The sequence below is a fragment of the Microtus pennsylvanicus genome, chromosome 5 (genome assembly GCF_037038515.1).
Source record: "Microtus pennsylvanicus isolate mMicPen1 chromosome 5, mMicPen1.hap1, whole genome shotgun sequence".
In the NCBI taxonomy this organism is placed as follows: Eukaryota; Metazoa; Chordata; class Mammalia; order Rodentia; family Cricetidae; genus Microtus; species Microtus pennsylvanicus.
In genome coordinates this window covers 80,959,477-80,971,645 of record NC_134583.1, presented here as the reverse complement: position 1 = coordinate 80,971,645, position 12,169 = coordinate 80,959,477, and the positions used below count along the sequence as shown (strand labels likewise).

At 54.2% G+C, this 12,169-nt stretch overlaps 2 protein-coding genes across 3 annotated transcripts in view; one reads left to right on the top strand and one right to left on the bottom strand.

Moving 5' to 3' along the window:
* Nucleotides 1-3,774: 3,774 nt before the first annotated feature.
* Nucleotides 3,775-7,181, top strand: Nkx6-2 (NK6 homeobox 2). Its single transcript, XM_075972664.1, has 4 exons — nt 3,775-4,424; nt 4,505-4,677; nt 4,867-5,705; nt 7,049-7,181. The coding sequence occupies exons 1-3, from the start codon at nt 4,019-4,021 to the stop codon at nt 5,119-5,121; spliced, it is 834 nt and encodes a 277-aa protein (XP_075828779.1). The 5' UTR covers nt 3,775-4,018; the 3' UTR covers nt 5,122-5,705; nt 7,049-7,181.
* The window catches only part of Inpp5a (inositol polyphosphate-5-phosphatase A), a 196,409-nt gene continuing 191,258 nt past the window's right edge, over nt 7,019-12,169 (bottom strand). The window contains exons 13-16 of one of the 2 annotated variants that reach the window (XM_075972662.1): nt 11,715-11,826; nt 9,262-9,330; nt 8,452-8,488; nt 7,019-8,317 (exon numbers count right to left, since the gene is read on the bottom strand). In XM_075972662.1, the coding sequence (XP_075828777.1) occupies nt 8,244-8,317; nt 8,452-8,488; nt 9,262-9,330; nt 11,715-11,826 (292 nt within the window). In that variant the 3' untranslated portion in view covers nt 7,019-8,243. Of the gene's footprint in view, nt 8,318-8,400; nt 8,489-9,261; nt 9,331-11,714; nt 11,827-12,169 lie in introns of both variants that reach the window. The other variant, XM_075972663.1, reaches the window with a different exon arrangement.

Below are 12,169 nucleotides of genomic sequence, written 5' to 3'. Positions count from 1 at the left end.
GGCTACCACCTAGTCTCTCAGACACTTTGGAACCCACTGTTCTGGCATATGTTATATTTATTTCATCTTTTTTTTCTTTTTTCTTTTCAGTCCCCGAGTACACAGAACACGGGGCCCTTCATCCACAAGGGACCTGGAGCAGGCAGCGTGGGCTCCAGCCTGTTCTAACTGACCTCTACTGGAAAAGGAGTCAGGCAGGTGGCAGCAATTGAGCAGATGGGAGATGAAGAGGCCTCTGCCTCAGGACCTGTACCTCCCTCCATGGGCCAATGCCCTTCTCCCAGAGCTCCTGGCTGGGACTGGGGTCTATAACACCCTTAGTCCTCTGCTGCCCGGGTAGGGTTAGGACACTAGAGGGCGCTGGAGAAAGGAGAGCCCATTTTCTCTTTTGTTGACTTTAAGGAACCCCAGAGCATCCTGGTGGACCTCTTCAGAAGTCCCAAAAATAGTGAAGGGCGGGCTTTAGCTTAGGTAATCCTTCGGGGCCTTTGTACCCCGCCTCTTCCCTTTTATCCCGAGCCCGGTGAGTGTGGTCAGGAAGTTCAACAGCTGTAGTGACTCTGCGATCCTTTTGCACCCCACTCCCCTTCCACCCCCACCTCCCCGCACCGGTGAAAGTACCCCGGCCCTGAGGCTAGAACCCTGCTTGCTGGGTCACTCACAGACAAAGTTACCGAAGGGCTGCCAAAACTCCCGCCCAGAATGGGCGAGCCCAAGGTAGGACGACAAGCAACTGCCTTTAGTCTATCCTTTAAGGCTAGGGTCACACCGACGAGTCTGGCTTCCTTAAAGCATAGTGTCCACGCGTCTGGGCGCCTCTCATGCTTGCAAGGTCACTGTGACAAGCTGTTCCCTTCCACGAACCCTCTGACAAGATGGTTTCCGGGAGACTCCCTTCCACCCTAGGTGGGAAACCTATTCCCCATGCCCGCACTATTCCGGAATTAAGTTACATTCACCTTTCACGTAGCGGGAGGAGTTGGAAGCCTTAATTAGCTACCTTCAGGGCACTCACCCAGGACAGGGCTACTAAGCACACGCGGGTGCACGACAAATAAACGTAGACTAAGTGAAGTATCGAACGGCGAACAAATGGTCTTCCAATCCGAGCTAAGTTTGCTCAGAAAGAGCCATCAGACATTTTCTTCAAGACCAGGAGATGGCGAACCTCTCCATAGCCACAGGGAAGGAGCCCCCAGGGATCGCATCTCCCTGGACAGGCTGAAGGCTTTAGCGCCTTCTGACCGAGAGGAGAGAGCGGGAACGGGAGTTGGGAGGGGAGGGGCATCGTCTTTGGCCCAACCCAGAGGGCAGAGCCTGGGGGTACAGAAGGAGCTCCGGGAGTGGGAACTCTGTGGGGAAGAGGGAGTTTAGTCCCTCTATTCTGACAGGCTGTGCTGGGGGAAGATGAATTTTGTGCCCAGTCCTTTCAGGGGTAGGAAGCGCCCCCACGAGCTAGCTAAGACAGAGCCTACAGAGAGCAAAACAACTCACTCCGCTCCCCATCCCGTACTCCAGTGCTCCAGTTTCATTCATCGGGAACACTGACTTCACCGCACCCCGAGTCTTTGATCCCAGGGAGAGCAACGCAATGTGTATCCAGACAGAACGCGGGTGTCAGACCCAATGGAGCGGGCCGGGAGGTGTACACAGATCCAGGGCCGCTGAATTTCTCGATTCCTATGTTTAACGAGGCTAGGACTTGCCTGTGAAAAAAATCAGAAAGTGGAACTGCAGCACTCCTCCTGCCTCACAACCGGGGGCTCCGCGAGCATGCGAAAGGTCAGCGCACACCAGCCCTGTCTCGCGGTGCGCCTTTCCGAATACTTTTTCCGAGGACCTGCTGTCTTCCTAGCTCTCGCTTCTATGTTCAGAGTCTGCTTGAAGTAGGGTAGGAGGTTTCAACACCTCCCACTCGGCCCGCCCTGCATTCTCCCGCCCCATCCACTCGCTGCTCCCAGCTCTGGGTCCCTCTTCGCAAGACCTGGAGTCTCTGAATTCCCTCGTGGTCTCCTACAAGCCCAGCAAAGTCCGCACTCTACCACAGACTGTCCTTCCAAACCTCGGAGGGCACGGAGATTCTAACCAAAGTGGAGCAAAAGTGAGGCAAAGGGCCGGTCTAAAGGCTGGGTACCACCAGCAGCCCAGGGGTCCAGAGGGCAGTGTGCTCTGCGCCAGTGCGCTGGAGGCAACTCAGCTCCCGCTGATCGCTAGCGCTCAATCCGATCCTGAGAGTGTAGATTCAGCCTAGGAATCCACTACACTGAAACCTCTAGGCGCTAGGGGCCACGAGCCAAATCTTTCAGTTGCCAGGTTGTGCAGGAGTCAGGGGCCACCACAGAGCTTATTTCCAGTTCCCATCATAGAATGACTTTTTAAGCCTTGACCTGTTGGAGACCCGTGGCGTCAAGACCCTGGCACAAACTGTAAGAAAACGAAAACGAACTTGTAAGAGGAGCAACGGGAAGGGACTTTAAACCCCTGCGTGGAGCCACTGGGATCATTTTCTTCCATGACAAAGAAACCCTGGAGACCAGGACAAAAAGGGAAAGTCGTTATTAACAATCTGCCCCACAAAGTCATAGGGCCTCTAGATCCCAGGACAGGATCTGTGGTTCTATTTCCACAGGTTGTATCACAATTACTAGTAGTTATTACATGGTTAACCGGAAGCGCCACCCAAGAGAACGAAAGAAAGTGTCAGTGTGCATCCTTCTCATAGCCCGCCTGGCTCTGCTCTAGCCCGCTACAATTTCATTCACCCCAGCAATTCTACGGGGGTGAGAGGCCGCTCTACTAGAAAACGATTTAGAGCCAAGTGAACCCCACAGGCCAGTCTATAGTCCGTGCTCTACCCTCTAGACTGCAAGCGCACACGCACTTTAAGTCATTGAGTGTGGTGATATTTTTCGTCTTGGATCTTGAATTCCAAGGTCGCTGCCTGCATCCTGGGCCTCGCCGCCTGATCAACTCGCTGGAAACCCACGGGCAGGCGCATCCTGGCCCTGAATCTCAAGGTCTGGCTCAAGTAACCTCCCAGGTGAATGCCTAATAATCAGAAAACCTCGAAAGGAAGGCAGATTCTCACTCAACTACAAGGAGTTCGGACCCGCGGGGCTGGGGAATGTATACACCAACAGGCACGTGCATAGTACCAGGGCCACCGGCCTTGCCAGGACATTACCTGGAGCCAATGTCAGTTGGCAAATTTTGGTAGATCTGAGAGAGCCAAATATAACTATTTGGTCACTAGACTCCACCCTTTGCGTTCAGGAAAGTGATACCCACAAGTTCACTCCAGTTGGCACCACCACAAGTTGGGGAGGCTAAGAAATTGCAGTATCGGGCTTGGGCTCTGGTCCAGGATGGAGCCCCGTAGACCTGTGGCATCCAGCCCTCCCAGGCTTTTCCCTCAGCTGGGCGTACTGAGCTTGCAGAGTGGATCTTGAAATCTACATTCTTTAGGTTGATAAAATATGTTCTCGTATTTTTTCCTGATTTTCTCATTAAAACCTTTGCCTAACTAAACTCCCATCCAACGGGATTTATTTCATCTCTGGGGAGATAAATCAGGGGGCAAATTTACAGCCCCGGAGGCACCTGCCGCGCTAATGGGCCCTTCATGGAGTGCACGGCTGGCGGGGGCGCGCGCAGACGGGCGGGACGTTGGCCAATGGCTTGTTCTCCAGTGCCTACAGCCAATCAGCGCGCGCGCCGCGCCCAGGCCCCGCGGTTATCAGTGCGTCGGTCCTGTGCGGCGCTGCTCCGACCTGCCCCGGAGCAGCCGCCGCCGCCGATCCTAGTATCTCTGCCTTCTTTCTGTCCGCTGTCCATTCCGCGCTGCAGCCGTCGGTCCTCCTGCTTTCCCGCGGGGGCCGTCGGCTTCCGTCTGAACGCGTTCCACGCGTCCCAGTGCAGCCGGCGCCCGTCGGCGCTGCGCTCAAACTTCCCGAGTCGGAGGGCGCGGGCGGTGGCAGCGGGGCCCGGATGGGAGCCCGGGTCGGCGGCGGCGGCGCCCATGGACGCTAACCGCCCGGGCGCGTTCGTGCTGAGCAGCGCGCCTCTGGCTGCGCTGCACAACATGGCTGAGATGAAGACGTCGTTGTTCCCCTACGCGCTGCAGGGTCCGGCGGGCTTCAAAGCGCCCACCCTAAGCAGCCTTGGTGCGCAGTTGCCTCTAGGCACTCCTCACGGCATCAGCGACATCCTGGGGCGGCCGGTGGGTGCAACGGGTGGCGGCCTTCTGGGAGGTCTGCCCCGCCTCAACGGGCTCGCCTCGTCAGCAGGTGTCTACTTCGGGCCCGCAGCAGCCGTGGCACGGGGCTACCCCAAGCCGCTGGCGGAGTTGCCTGGGCGCCCGCCCATCTTCTGGCCCGGAGTGGTGCAGGGCTCTCCCTGGAGGGACCCGCGCCTAACCGGCTCGGGTAAGTGACCCGCGCGGGTTGCGGTGAGGAGCGGGGCTGGGCGCGGGCCGTGGACGGCGCTCATCCGCTCTTCTTCGCAGCCCAAGCCGGAGGGGTCCTGGACAAGGATGGCAAGAAGAAACACTCGCGGCCGACGTTCTCGGGCCAGCAGATCTTCGCGCTGGAGAAGACTTTCGAGCAGACCAAGTACCTGGCAGGCCCAGAGCGCGCGCGGCTTGCCTACTCTCTGGGAATGACCGAGAGCCAGGTGAAGGTGAGCTCGAATGGGCCGGGGTCCAGCAGTATTGTGGCGGGGCCAGGAGCCCGTGTCCTGCGAACGGCGGGAGAGCGGCCGTTCTTCTGCGGCCTGACCGCGGAAAGCGCTGGTGCCAGGCGGGTCCGGAGTGCTGGTTGATTTGGCGAGCCTCGGTGCCTGCCTCATGGTCCCTCCCCAACCCCCCAGGTATGGTTCCAGAATCGGCGGACCAAGTGGCGCAAGCGACACGCGGCAGAGATGGCGTCGGCTAAAAAGAAGCAGGACTCCGATGCCGAGAAGCTAAAGGTGGGTGGCTCAGATGCGGAGGACGATGACGAGTACAACCGGCCCCTGGACCCCAACTCCGACGACGAGAAGATCACGCGGCTACTCAAAAAGCACAAACCCTCGAACTTGGCCCTGGTTAGCCCGTGCGGTGGCAGCGCGGGGGACGCCTTGTGAGGATGCGGCCAGGCCAGAGAACCCGGGAACGGGGGCGCGCGGCATGCCCCGACGCCAGCCGCCCAGCCGCAGTGTGTATATATATATTTTTACAGAATAAGTTATAAAGCGGACATTGGCGCGGCCTCGGCGTGAGGTGCGGAGTGCGGGGTTTGGGCCGGTCACTTTGTATAATCAATAAATTATTTAACACGTCCCCGTCGGAGTTGTGGCTCCCAAGGCTGCACATCGTGTTTCTTCCTTACGGAGCTGGCGCCAGCGGGCGGGCAGGCGGCAGGACCCTCCGGACCCCACCTGTTCCCCATGTGGGCGCCAGGGCCTGGTGCAGGGCCAGGGCACGACAGTCCTTGATGACGACCCGGGGCCCGTGTGCACCTTGGGTTCAGAGGCTGAGCGCATGGTGATGGTCCCAGAGCGCACAGTGATGGCAGTTTACAGGAGAATGGACCTGGTGAGACTTGAGCGTCTGGAGCCCAGGCCAAGCAAAGGCAGTTTTCGTTGCTCCGGGAAGGGAAGGACACGGCAGCTCAGTGCTTGAACGAGCCGGACCAGCAGGGAACTCGGTGGAAGAGACCCCAAAGCAGGTATGATTTCTATTTCCTGTGCCAGAAGTATGGCATCCGCTGCACCCCTACTAGAGATGTTCAATGCTGACTCAAATGGATGAAGTTGGGACAGGCATTCAACCATACTTGAAGGGGGCCCCAAAGTCCAGCAAGGCTTGCCCGCATCGCAAGCAGCTGGCGCCCTCGCGCTACTCTTTAATTTTTTTTTCTTTTTGTGCAAGCTGGGGCAATGAGTGTGCCTGTTTTTCAGTGCCCTTGTCCTGGTTCGGGCCAAAATCAGCTCTGCTTCAAAGACCCCACCTGTGGGCTGCGTTCTATCACAAGTATTTCATAATGATTATCCCATTTAGCCAGAATTCTAAATGTTTTAAATTTAAGTACTTACTGAAGTCCAGCTGCCGGTAATAAGGCCTGAGGCTCTGCGCTCCGCTGGGCCCCAGGCTATCGGTCTTAACAGAGACTAATTGGGAGAAAGCGTGGCTTTAAGCAGGGCTGCAGAGATGGTGAGAATCCCTGCCCGCCCACGCAGCTCAAAGCCTTCAGCCTGTTTTAGCCGCCCTGACACCTGCCACTGGTTTCTGAGGGCCCTTAGCGAGGGTCACTCCTGACTAGCAGCCAGCTTACTGTCACTCCTACCTGAGCTAGTATGTAAAGCAGCTCGTGCCCAGCCAGGGAAGAGCCTGGCTTCCCTCCGCGGTAGACCCTTTCAGGGTTACAATTCTCTCTCTGTACGGGGGGGGGGGGGGGGGATGAATACCCCACGTTCAGCTTTGGTTCTCTCCGCCCTGCACAACTGCACCTTTTAATGCACGGATCGTCGATTGTGTAATTTCAACAGGAGCTATTCACGACAAGATTTCTATTGCACTGCATTTAAAAGATATTTATTAGAATCACGAGAAGCTAATGTTTTGTTTTGCCTTTTGTGCTGTGGCTCCATCAACTAAAGTCAAATGCTTCTTTCGATCCACTGGCTTTCTTTAAAAGGAATGCAAAGATTTTGTTTTCTTACTTGGGGCAGTGTGTTGTTTCTGTGTTGCTTCTCGACCAAAGTTCAGAGCAGAGCAATTTTGTTGCAGGTTTTGTTCAAAGCAAAAAAAAAAAAACCCATTTGTATAATTCCATTTGAATTAGTGAGGGACCAGGCTTTTTACACTACAGTAAAAAGTATGAGGTGATTTTTCCGAGGGCTTGGTGCCCTGTGGCAGAAGGGGACACTGAGATTCCCAGAATGAGAATGGGCCAGAGCAAACAGGGTACAAAGGAGACCGCTTTGGCACTTAGCATGTCAAAGCCACGGGAGAGTGAAGCAAGAGACAGGTCACAGGAACTATTTCACCATGATCAATTTTATTGCTTAGGAACCGAGCAGTCACTTCCAGAGGCCTTCAGAGGAAGGACCCACAGCTGGAACCCACAGACAACCGCTGCGGACATGGCACATTGGCAAGCAGCGACCATGGCAGTCACAGACCCGACCCTGGCATCAAGGACACAGGCCGGCTTTCGGTGATTTCTAGGGAAACCGACATTAACTCGCGCCTCCGCCCCATCCAGGAACTGTAGTGTTCAGAAGTAAATCAATAAAAGCACGCTGTGTTTCCTCAGCAGGCTCCGCAGGCGCCTTCCGTGGTACTCAGTGCTGGGTGCGAGTAAGGGCAACAGGCTGTGCCCAGCATCACCCATCGCTTCTCTGCCACGTTTACACACAGCCCATGCTAGAAGCGATCTGTGGGAAGTGGACGAGGCTACTTCTAATTCTCCCACGAGATTATGGTTTTAATGTAGGATACTTGGCACCATAAAACGGTAACAAAAGACAGACAAAACGGTTTACAAAATTCTTAAAAGGTACACCCAGGCTAGCTATAAACTTCACATTCAGTATTACACAGAAAAAGGCAGGAGAGTGACAAGCTGCTAGTGCAGGCATGCCGCAGGAACCCTCTGCCCTGGGCACTCGCTAGGCCCTGTCTCAGGAACCTGCTGACTGCGGATGGACTCGCCGCCGCCGTTCAACTAGACTGCGGTTCTGCCTGCTTAGGACACTCGTGCACTCATACTGGAAAGTATATTCAGCATAAGTTTTGGTAAGATTTATAAATTATTTTTAAAAAGTATATATTTATATGTATTTATATATATAAAAATGGAAAGCAGCTGCAGTGTGATTCAGACGCCATGGAACATGGCAGTAGAGTCAGACCTCGGGGCCTCGGGCTTGAGCACACACGGCAGCCTTGCTGCCTGGGCTAATGCCCGGCACACTCCTCCTGGCAGAGAGGGACGCTGGACACCTGGGGCTCTAAATGGAGAAGCTTCCTCCACAGACAATCATTAAAAATGGAAAACTGTGAAGTCTAAAATACAGGCGCTCGGCTGTCTGTTAGAGTTTTGGCAATAGGACTGTGGCTTGATTAAACCCAATATGTCTACAATGTCACGTGACAGACACGACAGTGAGGTATGTGAGGCTTTCCGGAGGTCCGGAGGCTGAAGCGAAGTGTGGGGCCGGCCGTCTAGCAGGTGATGCTTGGGCGGGTTCCGATGCAGCTGTTAGGAGGATGAGTTCGATACACTGCTACAGGGAGGTCTCTCGAGGATCCTCTCATGGCGCTGGCACCTCTTCCCTGAAGTGGAATTAGTAATTTGTTAAAGAATCAAACACACCAGGAAAGCTGCAGAAAAGAGAGCAAGGAGGAGCCATATTTACCACCACGTCACTGCACGACACAACACTTGTGCACATGGGCGTGAGGTTTACCTGCCCCAGGTGCGATTCGGAAGGCCAGGAACACCGGCTGCAGTGGGAGAAAAGGGGGATGTCAGCATGCACAGCTTGCCGCCCACCGTTCCCAGACTCTGGGCCCCATGTCTCCTGAGCTTCTGGAACTCAGTCTAGAGGAGATGAAGGCAGTCCGTGTATATGAAGCAGGGATTGAGACAGCCTGGACCTGGGAGCTAAGAGCTGGGCCATGAAAGGACCCACACAAACTCTCTGGGTTCTAGAGAGGAATCAGTGTAAGGGACTGTGAAGTAAGTTCCAAATGCAGAAGGATGTATGCACCTGTGACCAGGGTATGCAGTGTCCCTCCCTCAGAGCCCTTAGATATGGAGGATGTGGACTTGTCTAATTTGGCTAAGATTTGTCACCTGGTCTCATGCCACTGGGGTGGTGGGCTACTCTGGGTTCAGGGCAGCCATGCATGGGAAATCTGTGCAGGTGGTCAATGCACACACACCTGGTCTGTGAGACACACCTGGTCTGTAACCTCACTCTGACAGGAGTGAGCCCAGCATAGGAAGGCCAGGAACACAACCCCAAAGTATACTCAAGAAGCAGCCTTCAATCATAACCAGCTGACATGATGTTTCCCACACAGTGAGATTATCTTCTGTTATGATCATGTCTTCTGCTTACTCATCCACGCATCCTTTGGTATTTTATTAAAATGAAATTAACTCAGGTTGCTTGCTTGGTAAAGTCAGACAAAAGGAAATGATATGATACCCACACACTACCCACCCACAGGGGTTCAGCCCATGAACCTCAGCGGCACACTGCACACATCACCTTGTGGTCTCCCATGCAGACATTAGGCCCGATGTGGTCGTATGTGGCAACTTTCTCCTCGCTCTCTGACTGGAAGCAAACAGAGAGAAAGGATGTAAGAAGGCTGAGGCAATGTGCAGTCCTTCCAGGAGGGGACAGGCAGGGGCTTTTGGGTATCCTTGGGCTAGGAGAGGAGGGGCTGTTGCAAGAAGGCTTTGGCGGGGCGGGGTGGGGGTGGGGCTAGGCTGGCTGGCTATGTGGCTGGCTCTTCTGCTGAGAGGAACCCTGCCTCTAGAGGAGAGGGGTGGCTGGTCAGCCTATGGTTGGGACACCCCAGGTCTCCTCTGCCTGTCCACTGGCAGGCACACAGTCCATAGCCCTGCAACAGTGCCACTAGGAGCTTCCTTCCTAAGGGTGTGTCCTTATCTGAGTAGCTCATCTGTTTCCCATTTTCCCTATTTACACTTGCTTCTGAAAGCCTGCTTTATTAACCTAGCGCAGGCCACGTACGCATATTAATGGACTGCTCCCTGTACTTCCTGGCAGACCCTTGGCTTTGGGTTGGAAGGCAGAGGTTTTGTCAATGCTAATCAGTCAGTCAACTCTGACCAGGCTGGAGTTTTATACCTGCAGCTGAAGCATCTACAACGATAAAGTTAAAACTGACTTATCTTTAATGCAGTAGGAAGCTTAAGGTCAGATTTACTCTCCGGCACGATCGCCTGCCAGAAAGTATGAAAACATAACCTTCAGCACCGCATGCATGAGCACTTGCCCATCTTTCAGGAGCATGTGGCCGACTCCTCGGAAGTGGAGGAACATCCATCAAATGCTGCATGGTAATTTACAAAGGCAGCATAAAATCGTGGGTTTTCAGCTGCATAATCTTTGGACAGATAAACAAATTACAGAGGGGCTCAGACAGGACACAGGCACACCTCACTGAGCATCCGTCACCGAGGCTCCCAGCCACCATGCCGCCTGGTGGTTTAGGACTCAGGAGGCAGAACAGAACATGATGAGGGCACCAGCGCATGGCATGATGGATTGTACCGGGAGGCGGCCTGAGGCACTCTGGAGGTGCCTCACTGTGAGCCCCAGGGACTCCAGCCCCCGCAGGAGGAAACTCTCCTAAAGGCTTTATTCTCAGCTTAGATAAAGGGCAGAGCTGGTTCTGCCAATGTGGCTCTGGAGACCGGAGATGTGAGCACACGTAAACAAGCTCCATGGCTGCCTTCCCCTCCAGAAGGTGTGCATGCAGGGCGCTGCCTGACCTCACAGGTTCCTGGCAGCCTTCCGGTCACTAACCAAAGTGCACTTATCTTAGGGACCTTACTACCACAAGGTGCACTTTTTATGATCTTATGTTTTCTCGGTGGATGACATCAGTTTCTTTTGTCCACCCCAGTCCCATGGAGAGGCTGAGGCTGTGGAAAACTGGGGGACTCTACTGCATGCCTAATTCTTGTGCTCATTGGCTCAAGGGAGCAAATGAAAAGGCCTAGGTCAGAGATAATGTAGCTTTGGGTTGCCGAGTGGGCTTTCCACAGAGAGGGCATATTGGGGCACAGGACCTGCCCATGAGGCTAGAAGGTAGGGCTGTGTGCTAAGGCTGCTGCAGATCCAAGAGGCTTCTGGCCACCATCCTTGGTTTCGGCATACCTGCCTGCAAACTCCTCTCTATGGCCAAGGCCTGAACACCAGCTGCACCCATTGTGTTCTGGAACACAGGAGTGGTGAAAAGCCTGGGACCTGGGTGACAGTGGCTACACAGCAAAGACCAGCATCCTCACTCAGGTAGAGGATGGCAGGCCTATCCCACAAGCTGGGGGAGGACCAAAAGTGTGTATGTGGATGTTTGGCACGGGGATAGCCAGTGGCAGCTCATGGGGACTACAGTGCAATCCAGCAGCACAGCAAAGGTACGAATCCTCCCTCCCCAGCACAGGACTCCAGCAGTAGGGACGGAGCAGCAGAACACAAATGCCCCAGTTCACTGTAGGTCCTCCTCTCACTTCCTCCTCACCAAGGGCCCACACCTTGGTCTGACTGTGGCTCTGCACACACTCAGCCTCCAACTGCTGTCCCTGCATGAGTTTGCCCTTTTCACTATTAGATTTACATGGGTGGGGCTGTGAGCTAATTCAGATATTGGTACTTTTCAAAACATGCAATATACGTATAAAATATGGGAAGTAAAAATAATAGGAAATCTGGAAACCCTCCCTATCTGTGACTTGAGCACATTACCCCTTCATCCTAATCCTGCTGAGCCAAAGGCAACTTGTTTGCTTTATATAACCTGTAAGTGTTCCTGCGAACCCTACAGAACACCATACAATAAACTATGGCTAGACTCTGCTGTCTTAGACATCTACTAAGATGACAGCGGTGCCTACAGGGGCCTAGGTGCTCTACTCGTGTCCCCAGACTGTGCAGTCCTTCTCCATGGCCAGCTCAGGGCTCCCTCCTACCTTAAGGACCAGCTCCTTGGCAGACAGGGACATGAGGATTCGGTCACACCATGCAGGGCATCTTGTGTTCATATACTGCTCTCCCTGGCTGGAGTCCTCGCTGTACGGGTAGCTGTGGAGACAAAGGAACAAAGCGTCAACCGCACTCTGGTCCCAGAAATCATCCAAGTTATGAAGGGAAGGGTGTGTTGCTATCCAGGAAAGAATGCACACAGTGAGGTTTCTAGAATATGAAGCCAAACTTGAAACTCAAGTGTCCCCATCAAACTTAGTTCTCCCTGCATATACCTACAGATTGCATGGGGCTGGCTGGCTGGTTCCTATATACCCATTACTCACACAGAGACCTCACACTCCCAGCCTGAGCCATGTGAAGTGGACACCTGCATCCTGTACCTGCCACCCAGGGGACCTACCAATTTACCATAGCTGCAAAACAATAACTCTACAACACA

What these genes read in the sequence shown, in the direction of transcription:
- Nkx6-2 (XM_075972664.1), top strand. Translation starts at nt 4,019, where the DNA reads ATGGACGCTAACCGCCCGGGCGCGTTCGTGCTGAGCAGCGCGCCTCTG. An exon ending in CCCGCGCCTAACCGGCTCGG is followed by an intron (nt 4,425 to 4,504) that starts GTAAGTGACCCG and finishes TCTTCTTCGCAG; the next exon opens with CCCAAGCCGGAGGGGTCCTG. An exon ending in TGACCGAGAGCCAGGTGAAG is followed by an intron (nt 4,678 to 4,866) that starts GTGAGCTCGAAT and finishes CCAACCCCCCAG; the next exon opens with GTATGGTTCCAGAATCGGCG.